This window comes from Lissotriton helveticus, chromosome 5_1, assembly GCF_964261635.1.
Source record: "Lissotriton helveticus chromosome 5_1, aLisHel1.1, whole genome shotgun sequence".
Classification (NCBI taxonomy): domain Eukaryota; kingdom Metazoa; phylum Chordata; class Amphibia; order Caudata; family Salamandridae; genus Lissotriton; species Lissotriton helveticus.
This window is the reverse complement of record NC_136065.1, coordinates 1,368,338,978-1,368,355,246: the sequence shown is the minus strand read 5'-3', so window position 1 is coordinate 1,368,355,246 and position 16,269 is coordinate 1,368,338,978. Positions and strand designations below refer to the sequence as shown.

The window sequence follows — 16,269 nt, the reverse complement described above, 5'->3', positions numbered from 1 at the left end:
TGCTACATTACTGTGAAATCAAACCAATATTATTTGCTCAGAGCACTGTACAATAGGCCACCACCTGTTTTGTTGAACAATAGCTTCCTCAGGGACATAGTGTGTTAAATCCAGCACTTTTGTAAATATATATCGGTGTAATTTGAGCAGATCTAATGTAATATACTATTATGTGAAACATTTTCTTCATTAATCCTTTTGAATCTGTATTCCGGCCAGCTTAGTGCCTTTTTCTGTCTTGTACATGCAGCCATCAGTTTGGGTGGGCTCACTCGTATATTGTGAGGGTGGAACAAGGCTGGCCCTGTGTTGTTTATTTTACTTGAAGGTATGCCCTTGTTCACCAAGTATTGTTCCGAACCCCTCATAATTTGGGTGAACAAGGCACAGGCGTCGTCCATGATGCCAGATGAATTAATAAAGCAGCATGATGTGTAGTAGGTCTGCAGGTACTAGCATCAAAACCTGCTCAATTCAAACTTATTTAGAGGGAAGCAAATTAGAAATACATCATTATGTCATGGTCATTCAATTTGTCAGGTATCTTGTGGGATGCAGCCATGACTTCAAATAGGAATTACAACAACAGTCCGAGTTGGTAGTCGAATCATAGGTAGGTAGCTAAATTATAAGGGTCGGTGATGCAGAGTTCGATGTTTGCAAACACTCCAAATTCTATAACCAAAGTACAGATTCCGGAGCGTATTTAGAGAGTTGGGAATAAAGAAATCTCAACTCAAAGATTAGGACAGTACCATCTCTTTTTTAAATGTTAAGAAATGTAAAGGATCGTATCTCACAATGTGTTACAAGTGGCTTTTGTTTTAGGGGGTTACCCCAATTGTCCTATGGGCACTGGGACCAACAATATGTTAAAATTAAATTGATACTTGTATAGCGCACTACTCACCCGCAAGGGTCTCAAGGCGCTTGTACGAATACCGCTGTGGAACCCATCCTGGCTTTTCCTGTGAGGTGTCCACTCCTGGGCACCCCCAAGGTGGAGGCCAGGCATCCTTAGCGTTGTGGGGGCCATTGTGGAGATTAAGCAAGCTATTGCCCAGAGTTGCAGAGTGGGACTCCATGATTGGAATAGGCACCGAGGCGAGAATGATCAGGCCCGTGGAATTTTTGAGCCCAAGACCCGCCGAGGAGGATGATTGAACCCTGGTCCCGGGCTAGACCTCTGCATCAGGGTCTGCCGCTCTAACCATTGAGCCACACTTCTCCACTTCATGTTCAATCGGTTTTCTGCCACAAGGTGAGGATAGAAGGATGCTCAGAAGAGAACTGTATCTATCCTAATCCACATGTGTGCACCACAGAGTACAACAGAATCCTGACAAATGTCAGAATCAGGAGAGTGTGTAAGTGAGTAGAGCAAGAGAACAAGTTTTCAAACTAGGCATCATTCGCTGAAGGCTCTTATGCCTATGTCCAGATTGTTCATGTTCTTGTGTCTAGGCTGCACTAGAAATCTTAGAAGATGATCCTCTGATCCTGAATGGGGAGATTCTCCTCAACTGCTTCCTCACAGCAAATCTGACAGCTGGGCTTCAAGTCCAATAAGTCAGAAGAAAGTCGACTCTACTGAGGGCTGTTAAGCTCCAATATTTATTGGCGGTACAGCAGCTGCATTGAGTCTACAGTTCTTGTTCTAGTTCTGGCCTTGAGAGTTCTAGCAAGAAGGAGCCTTACAACTGGCAAACATGTGGCTGTGGCCTAACGGCTAGAGCGGTCGACCTTGAAGATGGGGAACGGGGTTAGAGTCTCAGCAGGGATGTTCTGGGCAAATCACTTAATCTCCCTGTGCCTAACAAAGTGAATGTGTCCATCTGTAACACAACTGGTGCTCATGTAAAGTGCTCTGATACCTTTGAGTCGAGTTCGCAGTATATAGAACTACATATTTTTTATTTTATTCCTCAGTCCAAGTGCTAAGATCATCTTCACCGGGGAACTAAGGTAGCGGCACATGAATAATATATATATATTTTCAATTCCTCAGTCCAAGTGCTGAGATCATCTTCACCGGGGAACTAATGTAGCAGCACATGAATAATATAAATTATGCATCCAATGTTGTGGGAACTATGGGAAAACACTACTCAACGGCAGGTGCCAACACCAATCCATTAACATTCAGGAAACTTTCAAATCAAATGAAAGGGCATACTTTAAAACATTTCTTCTAAGTACCTTCAATCAATAAGCATTGGTGTGCACTTATTTTTGCCGTTCCAAATTGGTTCACCAAATAACAAAGTGTCTATCATTATATAGGCAGAAATAACATGGTGACTACAAAATCACACAATAGCCTGTTTCTGTCTTATTTAGCCATGCTGCACTGTCTTAAAAACATTGACAAACAAAATAGGCCCAAAAGGCGACACCTATTGGCTTTCCCAATGATTGCTGTTCATTCTAACACTATCCTGGCAAAGGCTTCCTCTCATTACTACTAGTCTGACATCCAAATACAGCAATAATTAACAGAAAGAAGATCCTTTGATGAGGGCCTTCCATGCGCATTAACATGTGTTGTTTTTTTTTAGTACCTTTCGATCCATTGGAGCTAGAAACAATTGGGTTTTTTGGGCCAAAAACTGCAAATGAAGAATTATGCGGCAACAGCAATAAAAGTATATTTATAGGGACAATGCCGCAGCCGCAAAATCATGATTTCAGTGTTCTCGCTTCACTTGTGCACATGAGCTCAAGAAACACACCTCGTCCCATCTGACTGAAGCCGCTTCTAGCCGAGGAAGGTTTGCTCATATCCCAGTGTGTTGGACAAACATGTGTAAGAACGCTGTACTCCCCAGATTCTGGCCACTATAGAATGTGCCCACTCACATTCCTACTGTGGAATTTCAAAAGGAGTATCTGCATGGCAGCTGCATCGACTTGAAAGAACAAGGATGTCTCCATATAGAGAACACCAGTCTATCTATGTGCAGTTCAAGTTAAGCATTAGTTAATCTTCAGAAAGCTCTGCTCCAGCGCACAGGCATCTTCTCAATGATGGACATCAACTCCGATAGGCCATCAGATGTTTATTATGCTCAGCCAGGATTCACTAACTCTGGTGCAGCAGCAATTGCACCGCTCCAGAGTGGTTCTAGTGTACGTGCAGCACCTACAGCCAGTGCTGGTATTATCAAAAGCAATTTACATCACGCTATTTTTACAGTCATATTAGCTTAATGAAGATGCATCTACAACTTACAGGATGCCACGTATTATTTGATTGCCTGGGGGTGTCATGGCATGAATCCACTTGGTAGCACCGCAACTAAATATTTCAGTTTTAACGCCTAGTATGGGCCACACTTACAATACTAATTCACCTACAGCAACACCACTTATTTGACACATCTTAGCATATAACACCAGACACCAGTTATGCAACTTCTCATTCCAGCTCCCCTTTAACTGTAATGCCACAATATGACCGCAACCACAAGACCACATCAGAACGGTTCTCAAAACCTGTCAGCAACTGGAACGTCAAACACTGGGAATGGCTCAAGTAACTCCAAAACACCAGCAACACTAACTTTAGGCAAATGATCAGTAACTCATTCACAATATTAACGCTATGCTCAAGTACCAAATATAAACCCTCTGCCTCATTAAAATGCCACAATAGTAACACCATCGTAATGTACCATCCCACAAACATACAGTTTCACCACCAACACACACACAACCACCAACTAATTTAGAGTAGCTAAAATAAACTCAGATTTTGGATCCCAACAACTCAACCACAGTAACAATGACATACTAACCACCAACATCTCAGCTAAACTTGTAAATTGATCATTTTAGCTGAAGTCACAGCTGGTTTGCAACTACATCCCGTCAAGGGCAATACATGGTGAGCCCAAGTTTACGCAGTAAAAACGTTTTTGATCCTCACTATTATATATTGTACCCAATCCCTTTCCTTAAACAGCGCTATTCATATTTTAACTAGGTTTAAACGTTATAAAAAGCTATACAAAAGCATTATTGGAAATGAAAATAATTTTCTCTAGGATACCATAAATTGGGGATAAAGGTGGCAGTAGAAAGATCTCAGTTAGTGAGGGGTAGAACCATGATGAACGGAATTTGCCAGTTAACTTTAGATTTTTCTTTAAACTGCACCCTCAAGAAATTGTCAACAAGGACAAATGTGAAAGTGAATCTAAACTGGCTTATACAATTGGTCACACATGGAATTTTGAAATGTCTTAAGGGGTTAGGGTGCCTGTGGCCGAGATTGTGGAGTGTAACCAACAAGTTTCACGTTTTAACAACGCCGGTCGTTAATGCACTTGATAGAGAGATCTGTGTGCAGTCCAGTGACAGATGTAATATGCAGGCCACATATTCGTACTATATGTAGGTAGCTACATATCTCTGCTTTATTTGCAGAGATACTCGAGTTTCATGCAGGTCTCAAGTTACAATCCTTGTAATATAGCTTAGTGGGTAATGGCCCAACGTCATGGAGCTTCATGCAAACTGCAAAACATGAAAACATGAATTTAGAACCCTACTTTTTTCCCTCGCACTTTTGTCATTCCAAAGCAGCTAACATAGACTCTTCTGGGTAGTGATACAACATTTACTTCTAGGTGCTACAAAATAGTCATTGATGTAAATACTCGTATAGACAGACACAACTGACATTCTTACAGTGAATGCTTATCTCTAACATACAGCGCTTGGAAAAGTTTTTAAAAAATCATGTCCTCAAATCAGAATATCTCTTAAGCATTGGTGAACGGTCAGCAAAACGATTTTCTTTGATTCCTCAATGGCATTGGTATCCAGATAGCTCCCAGCCAGACTGAGACTCGAACAAAAGGAGTGCTGATGCTCCTTTATATTGGCCATTAGTGTTGAGCCCAGCTGGGACTAAAACAAGCACTGGCAAAGCCAATAGCTGTGGGATTGATGTACTAATGCATGCAGCATTAGCACATTAAAGTGAAACACACAAGAGAGCTCCAGAAGGAGGGAACAGAGAAGGCTATAATCATAAGTGGAAGAGGTGTGGCGCAGCAGCCAGGGCGACTGACTTCGGAACCCAGGGGCTCACGGTTGGATCCCCGGCACCGGTAGCAGATCAGCCCAGCACCATGTGACTGGGCAATAGCCCGCTTAATCTTCCAGACTGCCCCCAGCGCCTTGATACCTTCGGGTAATTGTTTGCGCTTTACAAATACTGGACATTTACAGTAGCTTCTTAAGCAGATCAATGCAAGCACTTGACAAGAAGCGGAAAGATAGACCCAAATAGCCAATAGCATGAGTGTACCTCTCATTCTATTGGACAGAGACGAGATGTGATTGACAGACTCAAGCCCATGGCTTAAAGGGGCAGACTCAAATGTGTATAGCCTTACCAACAGGTTGGCTTGACAGCTATGCTGTCAAAACCCAGACCTAAACAGAGAGCTTTCTCACCACACCGCAGGTTGGTGCTCTGAGCACAAAACACACAGAGTGGGTGCTGCTGAATGTCTCCCAGTGTCAGCATATTGCACCAGAGCACAGTCAGCAAGATTCAGTGCAGCAGCCTAGTTGCAGCTCAATAATAACTGCCAGATTTGGAGTCTGGCTGGGTCCCTTTGTATTTCAGCACAGCATACATCTCCAACAAATCATTTATGGCAGCAAACCACACAGTGACTAGCTAAAACATGAACATAACAATTGCACTCTTAAGTGGTGGGACCAACAGCACATTCAAAGTGGCAGTGTTGCTCTGGGCTACTTACTGTAACACATGAATAGGTCATATTCCCATGTAGCAATACCAAGTGGTAATATTAACACCCAACAACGTATTCACTACAGCTACACTGAATAGGTATGATGATACATTCAATGAATCATTACTGGGACTGCAAACTAACACAATACATAGATGCATTACCCAATACATACTAGCCACAACTTCAATATAATGTTAGTGGCATATAAATTCCTCATACACAGCTCACCAGAATCAATGCCAATAAAGAACCAACTCTAATAAATCATCCACATCACTTCAAACAAAAGCACAAGGCCACACCCGACAATTACTAACATCAATAACAAGGAAGAGATGTTTTGGCATTCTGCCACAAAACAAATTAAATTATGAGTCAAACAACACCTTCAAGACCTCAACATCAAAGAGCATTGACTCTGTAAGTCAAGTCCCGCAGTACAGACTGCTTGAGCTGATATCTGAGACATGGCTCACACTTACCTCATCCCACTCAGAGGTGAAGGACGGGGATTTCTCCAGTCGTTTTTTGCCAGTACTACAGTTGGATAGAGACTCGCTCCGGCTTCCCAACACATCGTCGTCTGTGGGCGAGCAGGTCAGGAGATCAGAGTCTGATTTGGACAAGCTACGACTAAGTCTCAGCTCCATTTTGGGCCTATTGTGCTGGCCCATACACATTGCCCCATTTAGACCATCCCCATTCTCGTCATCGTCCTGCTCCCCCTCAGGTCTGGAAGGCTGCTGAAGTCCTATTTCAGTCACTGATGTTTCTGTATCCGAGAGGCTCAGGCTGGTGCGAAGGACAGAAGTATAAAGAAGCTGCTTGAGCGGCTCCGGGGGACTCTGAGTCTGTGTGAATGCTGAAGGATGCGATTCAGAGTCCTCCATTTGCATGGCATAGGCGTACCCCAAACCAGAGGCCGTTGTTAACCCCTCCGAGGAACCTTTACTCATAGACGAGAGAAGTCTGAAGGGGTCTTCTTTGATTTCACCCACTGGAGAAGAACCATGCAAGAGCCCCGAAAACTGCTCTAGCAACTGCGTGTCATCCGAGCTCCCCGGAGAGTCCCGACTTCGGTCACTGCTGCTCGGCCTCCGCTGGTTCAGGTCTTCCGATGAGATGTGAACTAAGGGAAAAATACAGCAACATTACTTAATAGACAAAAAGAAGGGGGGAAACAGAGACAGGGAAGGTTAGAGGAACGGAAGAGGAGCAGCAGAAATAGGAATTCAGAGGAAGGAAAGAGGTTGGGTCGAGAAACACAGGAAAGACACATAGGAATTGGGAGAGAGAAACAGGAACAAGACAGACAGAAAGCGTACTGTAAATTTAAAGAGATTGAACTTGTTGCTCGAGCCTAATCTCAGTGATTTATGCCGCTCAGCAGCACTTGTTGCTTGACGTCTGTTCACACAAACAGCCTTGTGTCTGGCTATAGATGGCTGGGATACTGCTCAGAGGGCGAAAGGGGAGGGAGAGGCTTCTGGAGTCGCCCATAAAGGCCAAACGGTTATTTCGAGTCATATCCACTCCCTCGCACTGCTGTAAAGCTCAGCGGGAGGGGGGAGGGGCGCTGCAGATCCGGTGGGTGAGGGGGTGGGCCTGGTAGAAAAAGAAAGCACCTGTAAAAAGTAAACTTCGGAGCTATTTACAAGACAAGTAATACATCAAGCAAAAAAATAAAACGTGCAAAGAGGCCACGAGAAAAGTGCTTATTCCAAAGAGCTTAACTCTCAAAAGCTTTGAACAAGCTTTACATTCTAAAGACAATGCCTGCAAAAAATCTTAAAATGCTTTACCCATTTCGGATTCATCAGGAATAACAGCAAATCTCAAGGTGAGGGCAATCGGAACCTATTTCTAGCATGTTCGTTTTCATCAGCCCTTCTAAAATGCACCTTGGGAGTTGTAGTCCATATATATACATTATCCACAGTCAGAATGCGCGATAAGAATTTTTCACCTGAAGATGCAAATGTACCATGTATTATAGATTCTATGCTAGTCTTCCATGTCCGTCTAAAATACTACACTGCAATTAATTTTTACGAGGCACAAACCCCTAAACACCTGTAGCTCTTGATGATCACTGCAAACCCCTTAACTGCTCAGGTTTTACTGCCTCCTTAATGGGCCTCTTTTTTAATTTTAGGTTTGGGCACAAGCTGCTTAAGCAGTCATAACTTTCCTTTTCCATAAAAGGTATCCAGGACAACTTTTCGTCCTTTCTTGTGTTCCCCACGTGTTGGACATTCTAAAGTTAAACTGTTTAGGTACCCTAGAGAGAATAGATTTTTTTTTTTTTTTTTAAATGGTAGGAAAAAAAGTGCTATGCAGAAAAGTGTATGCCAAACGCCCCCTCCTCCCCACCCCCAAATGGCACCAACAAAAGATTTTCTATGCTAAAATCACCTTACTATCTTCCAGGAAAACAAGAGTTGTTAAAAAAAAAAATCAAAAAAATGTTACCACAGTTTTTTCCAAGTAGTAGTACATTATTCCTTTTTGGTTTCTACCTACTTGCAGTCTGCATCGGAAACAGGTGTGAAATCTACTGGGTAACTCAGAAAGCTATACACTGCTGAAAAGTAGACAAACGTCCAAATTGCGCAAGGGGTCATTTGGGTATATAGTTAATCATTTTTCCAACAAAACTAATTGTTGAAATACAATTAATAATTAAAGCAAGCACAAAAAACAAAAAGAGGACATTGTCTTAATCTGAATTTTTTCTCTCCAGGGCAGATTTACAAAAGTAATACCTTTATGTACATAAGAACCTTCTGGTAGCAGGAATACAGTGTTTGTTGGTTGTCGAAAAACAAGCAATACCCAGTGTCAACAGAACTGTAGTCTATAATGATATTTCACTGTGTTCCAACTATGCAGCAAGTCATATGGTTAAATCTAATTAATCAAAAAATGGGTATGAAGGGAACTTCTACATTTTTTAAATGTTCACAAGATACTGAGTTTAGGAATAGTGGTTATTTGTACAACTCTGAACTTGGGATTACCCATAATATAGGGCATTTCATAAAATGTGTTCTTTATTGTACAATGGATTACATTTATAAGGTAAAAAAGGTGAGAAATTCAATTGACAACAAATGTTCTACTACTGTGTATTCCCACACTCCTCCCTCTAAACGGTACCCCACTTGTGAGGCTGAGCCCATCAACCACGACACTGTAGGCCTGAAAATGCAACGTGGATACATAAAACCTTTGCTATCAAAATCGCATTTTCCGCACATGTTTGTGACATGAAGTTTCGGAATCTGTGGGGATCTCAACATTCCTGCTACCCAGCATTCCCACACTTACCCTGACCACAATACTAAAAAAACAAGCGTTGGCATAGCCAATAGGTCTCGCCTTTGGAACCTTATAAGTATTTAGTTATGCAGTACAATATCTTTGGTGCAACAACATCAACTGTTGCATGGCTAAACACTTATAAGGTCCTAAAGGCGAGACCTATTGGCTATGCCAATGCTTGTTGGCTAGGTTCGCACCATAGAAATACCATATACTTACATCTATACAGAACGAGGAACAATAGGAGAAGCTTACAAAACATGGCTTCTCCTCCCTGTCCAAAATGTAAAAGCTTACATTGCCTCCAGCCAACCAACTCCACCACCCTCTGTGCTTTTTCTCCACTCGCTTGTCAAAGTTGTACTCTCTGATCTCCTTCAAAAGAGAGAGCCAGTGGTGGACTAACAACCTCTCAGAAAGGCCTGTCCGAGCACTGGAATATCTTTATGGTGCAGCAGTAGTGGGAAACAACTTTTGTTACACAGTTAGCAGTGAATAATCACATTTTGAGTTAGTTATTCACGATGAGAGCCATGCATGACATTTGCTCTGACTTACATTGACTTATGCAAGCTGTAGCTTCTAGCTAGAACAGTTCAGGCTTGTATGGTACAGCTGAAACAATATTTTTAAAATCTTCTTTGTATGGTTTTGAGGGCACACCACAGCCAGCATATGAAATCTATCTTTGGATTACTGGTACCCTTTTAGGACATATTACATTGGCCTTATTAAGAAGTCATGTACACCAATACCAATTAGAATTAACCATTGCTACTATAGGGCAGAAAGTAAGCATCTGGAAGTGTTTAGCTCCCTCCTAGAATTCCAAGACAAGTATGCCCATCTATCGAGTCATAAAAAAATGGGCGACCACAGGAAAAGATGGACATTTCGACAGCACGCATTCAAAAAACGAGAAGTTACTATGAAAATCCACTTTGTTCTACCTTTAATACAACTATATTTGCTATGGGGATTTCTTACAGGGTCTTCTAACACGCTAGAGTTTCCTCTAAAAGCAATTTCCAACTCGGCCAGAGAGAATTTTCATATTGTTGAATCACTCATCGAGCCCAGACCTGATAGATCTGTATCCGAAACCATGGTAGCTCGGTGTAATGATCTAGACAATTTGAATATATATATATATATATATATATATATATATATATATATATATATATATATATATATATATATATATATATAACAGATAACTGTCATTGTGGTGTGGGAGCTAAGAGCCCACATAATGCCAATGGTCAGGGCTGTAATTGCTCTGGTTTTTCACACTCACTCAGGACAATTATTGGCAGATGTTTTTTCCCATTTGTAAATATATTTATATATTAGTTTACAAACATTAGGAACCTAGCGGTCCATAGGAATGATCTTAGGGTGGGGGGTACATATTTGAAATGTAGGATGTCGATAGGGTGAGTGTGGCAAGATGATATGACACACACAGAGTGACAGTTGCAGTGTAGAATAACCACTATAACTGGCAGCACTTCCTATTACACCACTGTTGTTTCTATGCGGTAAGCTCAAGGTTTTAATTTTATTACTTCCATTGGAACTCAGATTAACAACAACAGAAGGGAGGGAAAGCTACGTCAACCTTGCCGGGATTCAAACTAATAACTGGCAGCTCACAGCAGATGTCAGCAGTGAGCATGAACTTACTTAGCCATACTCGTACAAATCCAAGTCACTGGACGCATTCGACGGCTCAAGTGGATGAATCAAAAGTCAATAATGCCTTCATAAAAGGTTAATAATGAGACCAGCCAGTTGCTTGAGTAGCCGTCATTTTGTTGCAGGTTTATACCCGAAGAGCAGTAGCCCTAATAAACCAATCATATGAAGTTTGACTGGCCTAGATGTTTATGAGAAGAACACCTAACTTATCTAAGCCTCATTGTTACGAAAGCCCTTTTTTTTTTTACTCTGCATGAACAAGTTGCCCCAGTAGATGCAACAGCATCTTTTGCTGAAAAGGCAGTGCATGTGCTCATGCTTATCAAGCCCGGGAGTGGTGTGTGCGCGCTCTCTAAAAGGAATTTAAAAAAAAGCATAGCGAAGGTACGTGCGTGCGCACGCAGCCTGCTCTTTTTCAAAGCACATACTCGTGCTTGTGGTGCGCCGCTGTGCAATCCCGCAAGGCGTATGCGGCCACAAGCACGAGTATGTGCTTTGAAAAAGAGCTGCACGACGGCTAAATGTCTCTTACGCAGCGCATGTGCGCAGCGTAGGCGAGACCTAAAAACAAATGTCAAAGTGACAAGAAAGTCACCAAATCAAGGGTCAATCAGAAAGATTTTGGGCACTTTTATGGTGGGGTCAGGCCCGATGCTTGAGCAAGCAGTCCATACCCCATTATTTTTCCCTTTGATAGAAATAATCTCTGGTGTCTAGCTAGTGGACTGTCGGCCTGAGGGGCATAAGGCCAAGTTGATATTGGTAGGCGTCCGGTAAAGGGCGTGGGGATATAAAATTGTGGCTACCCCTCTTAAATCTTTGAGGGGGGCACGATGACAAAAGACTGCTGGTGCCTTTATGGGGTCGGAAGTGACCGAATGCATGGGGTATCCTTGCCCATCCCTTTTTGTCAAGTGGGCTTTCTCCTTCCAAGTGGGGTCAGGCAGGGCAGAGGGAGGTGGGGCAGAAAGACGTATGGGGGCATTTTGGGGTGGGAGAACGGCCCAATGCCAGGTTGCAGCACCCCACCCCATCTTTTTATTTTCTCTTTGGTGTCTAGTAGGATCTCTGCCCTTTCAGAGAAAGAGTCCAATGCTCCTCGCTGCTTTTGTGCCTTAGCTTCATTTTCTCACTCTCTGACTGTGTGGTCTCTTGATTTATTGGTTTAAACATATAGTTCTCTTCCACTTTTCTCAGCTCTCTTCTTAAGATTAAACTGCTCTTTATCGATCTGTTTGTTCTCTTTTTTGCACTATTTTTTGCTGTTTTCATACCTTTTTCTCTCTCTGTTTGTATTCCCATGAGCTCCTTACTTTTCCTGCATGCCGTACCCCTCCTTAGCCTGCTCCACACATCCCCTGTACTACTCCATCCTCAAGGACCTACTTAATTGCAGGCGCATGCATAAGCTGAGCCAAAAGCTAGGAAGTTGCTGCATGTCCACGCCCTGCCTGCACCCAACGCCAGGATTCATGGTTCCGCCCCACCTCACTGCAGCCCTACCACGACCATCCATGCTGTCAACCCCAGATGCCGCTCACTACACTGTTGCCACACCACACCACAAAAGACCAATGGGGTGTTCTCCAGCGCCACCATGCACGTTCTCCGACAATCCAATATCTTACTCACCTCACACCAGACATCCATTGCCCCATGCACCACACTATCCTGTCCTACATACTCCTCAACAAATGCTCTCTCACCAAGTATGCAATTGAAGTTTGGATGTACTTCCTGAAAACTAACCGGATATGCTCTTCCTCATGGAAACCTGGCTGATCCCCCTCAGCTGCCGCAGTCATCGCCACAGCCATCCTTCCTGGCTAAAAGATCACCCACCAGACAAGACCATTTACACAAACCCGTAGGTGGAATCCTCATCTTCAAGGGCTCCATCAGCTGCACCACCACCCAGAGGCAACACCCAGCAACAAGGAGCACCTAACTTATAAAGTCCACATTGCCACCAATTTCACTCTGACCAGCTTTCACATCTACCGACCACCTGGACCACACTAACTCCTCAAGCATCGTCGCAGACCTCATCGCACCCATCTACCTTGACTCAAGAATTCATCTTTCATGGAGAGTTAAATTTCCACCCAGAAGACCACATCGACCTAAACCTATTGGACTTATTGGTTCTATTGAACCAGATATTTACCACCTTCGGTGAAATCACGGTAAATTAGGCAAAATCTGTCTCCTGGTGTGAATGTCAAGTGTCGCCACCTGGCCTTTACGAACTGGCTACGCAACAGTGCGTAAAGGCCAGGTGGCACGCCAGATAAATTTGTTATAAAATTTCAGAAAAAGTTCAATAGGAGTGCTCCCCTTCCTTTTTCACACTATCATTACGTTGATGTCCTTTTGAAGAGGTAGCACCCAATCATGTCATTTGATGCAATAACCAGTTTAACTGAGAACAGAGCGAGCACTCTCGCTTATACCAATGAGCAAGCCTCAGAAATGTATTCTCTCGTACAAGATGTACGAACCTTTAATGTACAAGGAAGCAGCCTACAGCAACAACTCAAACAACTGGAGTTTTTGACTAGGAGACAACTGAATCAGCGCCTACACGCCTCTACATTGGTGCAGTACCACCATGCCAAAAGGATTCCTAGAGGATTGAGGATGTCGATTAAACCAATGCTTTTTAGGTTTCATTTAAAAAAAGACTTTATGCATCGTTGGTACGCAGTACTCAACAAATGTTCGTTAGATCTGATCTTATTATTGATTGAAGAATTGGCAGTAGTTATCAAGGAAATCACGGAAGAAATCTCCATCATACAATCAGATCTGGAAACACGTATGGAATCAGCAGAATGGGAAAAAGTATTGGAGGACATGAATATAAGATTGGATGTATATTCGAAAGACTTGCAAGAAGGTAAACTAAGGAAATACAAGAGAGATACCCTCGATTACAAGTTAAATGAAGTCTATACGTGGGCGGAAGTATACGCCCAAAGAAGAACTTATTCACAGGAGAGTGTCGCCACGGAAGGGGACACCACTATAAACCGGGCTCCATCAAGGGTAGAGACAACAGGTGAAACATCTAGTGAAAAGACCAGTGAGACTATCACAAATCTTCTTTAGCCCAGGACACCAACATCAGTCAACCACCGGGCGGAAATACAGGAAAACCAGGAGAAGTCAAAGAAAGACAACAAAGACAAAACCTGAGGAGGCGGAGACAACAGCAGTAATAAATATTTCATCAGTGGCATGAACGTCTCATCAGACACAGGTTTTAAATAAAGGGTTAGGATTCGTACCAACTTTCCACACCAACCCTTTAGAGAATGAGTTTGCTCTTTTCAAATTTATGAGAGTATTGAGATTGCGGTATTTTTTTCAACTTTGGATACAGTAAGCACAGGACGGTCAGAACCTGAATTTGTAGAATTTAAACGTAAATCGACATTTCAAGCACCCATATCGCACAAGATCTTGGATACAATCGAGAACATGGTCAAGAATGATTTACGTAAAATTAACCCTAACAAATCCAAAAGATCTAATTTATCGTGACATGTGAAACAATCCTTGTTATCACTGTCCAACGACAGTCGTATCATCATACAAAAAGCAGATAAAGGGGGTGCGATAGTAATCATGGACCGAGATTTTTACAAAAGAAAGGTTACGGAACACATTTCAGACACTGAGACTTATCTAAAATTGGATCAAGATCCCACAAAGGACATTAAAGCCATTTTTGAGCAGATTTTGATGAAAGCTATGGATATGGAATGGATTTCTACTAACACTAAATCATACCTCACAGTCATCAATCCAAAAAAACCTGGACTGTACATGCTACCAAATATCCATAAGGATTTAAATGACCCACCGTTTAGACCAATCGTGACAGGATGTGACACTATCTTCGAACCAATTGGTCAATACATTGATTATTTTTTACAACCTTTTGTTCAGGCCAGGCCGTCTTATGTGAAGGATACTACCCATTTTTTGCAAAAACTTGATGCAGTAGCACCCAAGTCGGATACTATCCTGTGTACTTTGGATGTGAAGGCGCTTTATACCTCGATCCCCCATCATGGAGGTTTGGAAGCTGTAGAATGGGCCTTATTAAAGCAGGATGCCATCAGAGCTGATAAGGTTTTTATTCTAGAAATTTAGCATTTTTGCCTACATCATAGTTACTTTGAGTGGGAGAATTTTTTTTACCTACAACTGAAAGGTACATCAATGGGCTTCGCCGGGGCTCCGCCGTATGCTAATACGTACATGGCAAGATTTGAGGATCAGTTTGTGTTCAGTGATGCAGAATGGTTTGAGAACACTTTGTTGTATTGTCGATACATCGACAACATTTTTTGATGTGGGATAACACTATGGAGTTATTGGAAACCAAAATTGACCAGCTTAACTTGTGCGATGAAAATCTTCAATTCACAAGAACCATTGATAAACAGTCAATACCCTTTTTGGATGTTCTGGTCAGTCTTGACAATGAAAAAATCAAAACAGAAGTTTACCACAAAATCACAGATAAGAACACAGCATTACTTTATTCCAGCTTTCATTCTCACAATTTGATTAATAACCTCCCTTACTCTCAAATGCTCCGCGCCAAAAGGATTTGTTCGGATGAAACATTACTACAAAATAATTTCACCATCATCAAACAAAGATATTCCGCCAAGGGTTATCCGGAGACACTATTGAATCAAACCATTGAAAAGGTCAACAAAAGTACAAGAAGCAGTTTACTAGAGTCTAGAACTAGACAACAAGGTACCAGACAAGTCTTCGTGTCTACCTTTTCCACAAGTTCGAGAGAGGTCAAAAAAATCATCAATCAGCGATGGGAACTATTGGCTAATGAAAGTGACTTTGGAGGTTTATTCAAAGATAAACCTCTATTTGCCTATAAACGATCTTACAATCTGAAAGATTTCCTCAAACCTACACATATGGAACCTATGGAAATGTATAAGGGCACACGTAGATGTTTGAACTGCACTCATTGCAACAACGTTATCTGCAGCAGCAATATTTAGCATCCCCAAACAGGGGAAACTATCAAAACCAAAGTCAATGCAGACTGTAATTCTTCGAATTTGAAATATGCCATTAAGTGTCCATGCAGCCTATTATATATAGGTAAGACAGAACGAAAAATCAAAATTCGTATATCTGAACATAAGAGCACAATCCGCAACAATAACATTCATAGCAGACTGGCGGTGCATTGGCAAAAGCATTGTCACTCAATTGCACACCTAAAATTCCAAGTGGTCGAGATAGTAAAATTCGCACCTGGAAAAGACCTTACAAAAATCCTTCTCCGAAGGGAAATTCACTGGATTCGGCGGTTGAATACTCAAGATCCCAAAGGGATCAATGATAAAATAGACCTAGGGTGTTTTTTGTGATACTGTCACCTACAGAGGTTCTGATAGGCATTTATTAACATTAC

General features: G+C 42.1%; 1 protein-coding gene across 22 annotated transcripts in view; it reads right to left on the bottom strand.

Annotated features, from left to right (window-relative positions):
• The window catches only part of ANKS1A (ankyrin repeat and sterile alpha motif domain containing 1A), a 1,080,152-nt gene that overhangs the window by 458,571 nt on the left and 605,312 nt on the right, over window positions 1-16,269 (bottom strand). For all 22 annotated transcript variants that reach the window (XM_078644289.1, XM_078644292.1, XM_078644288.1 and 19 more), the window contains one exon: window positions 6,260-6,906. In XM_078644289.1, coding sequence (XP_078500415.1) covers window positions 6,260-6,906 — 647 coding nt within the window. The remainder of the gene's footprint in view (window positions 1-6,259; window positions 6,907-16,269) is intronic.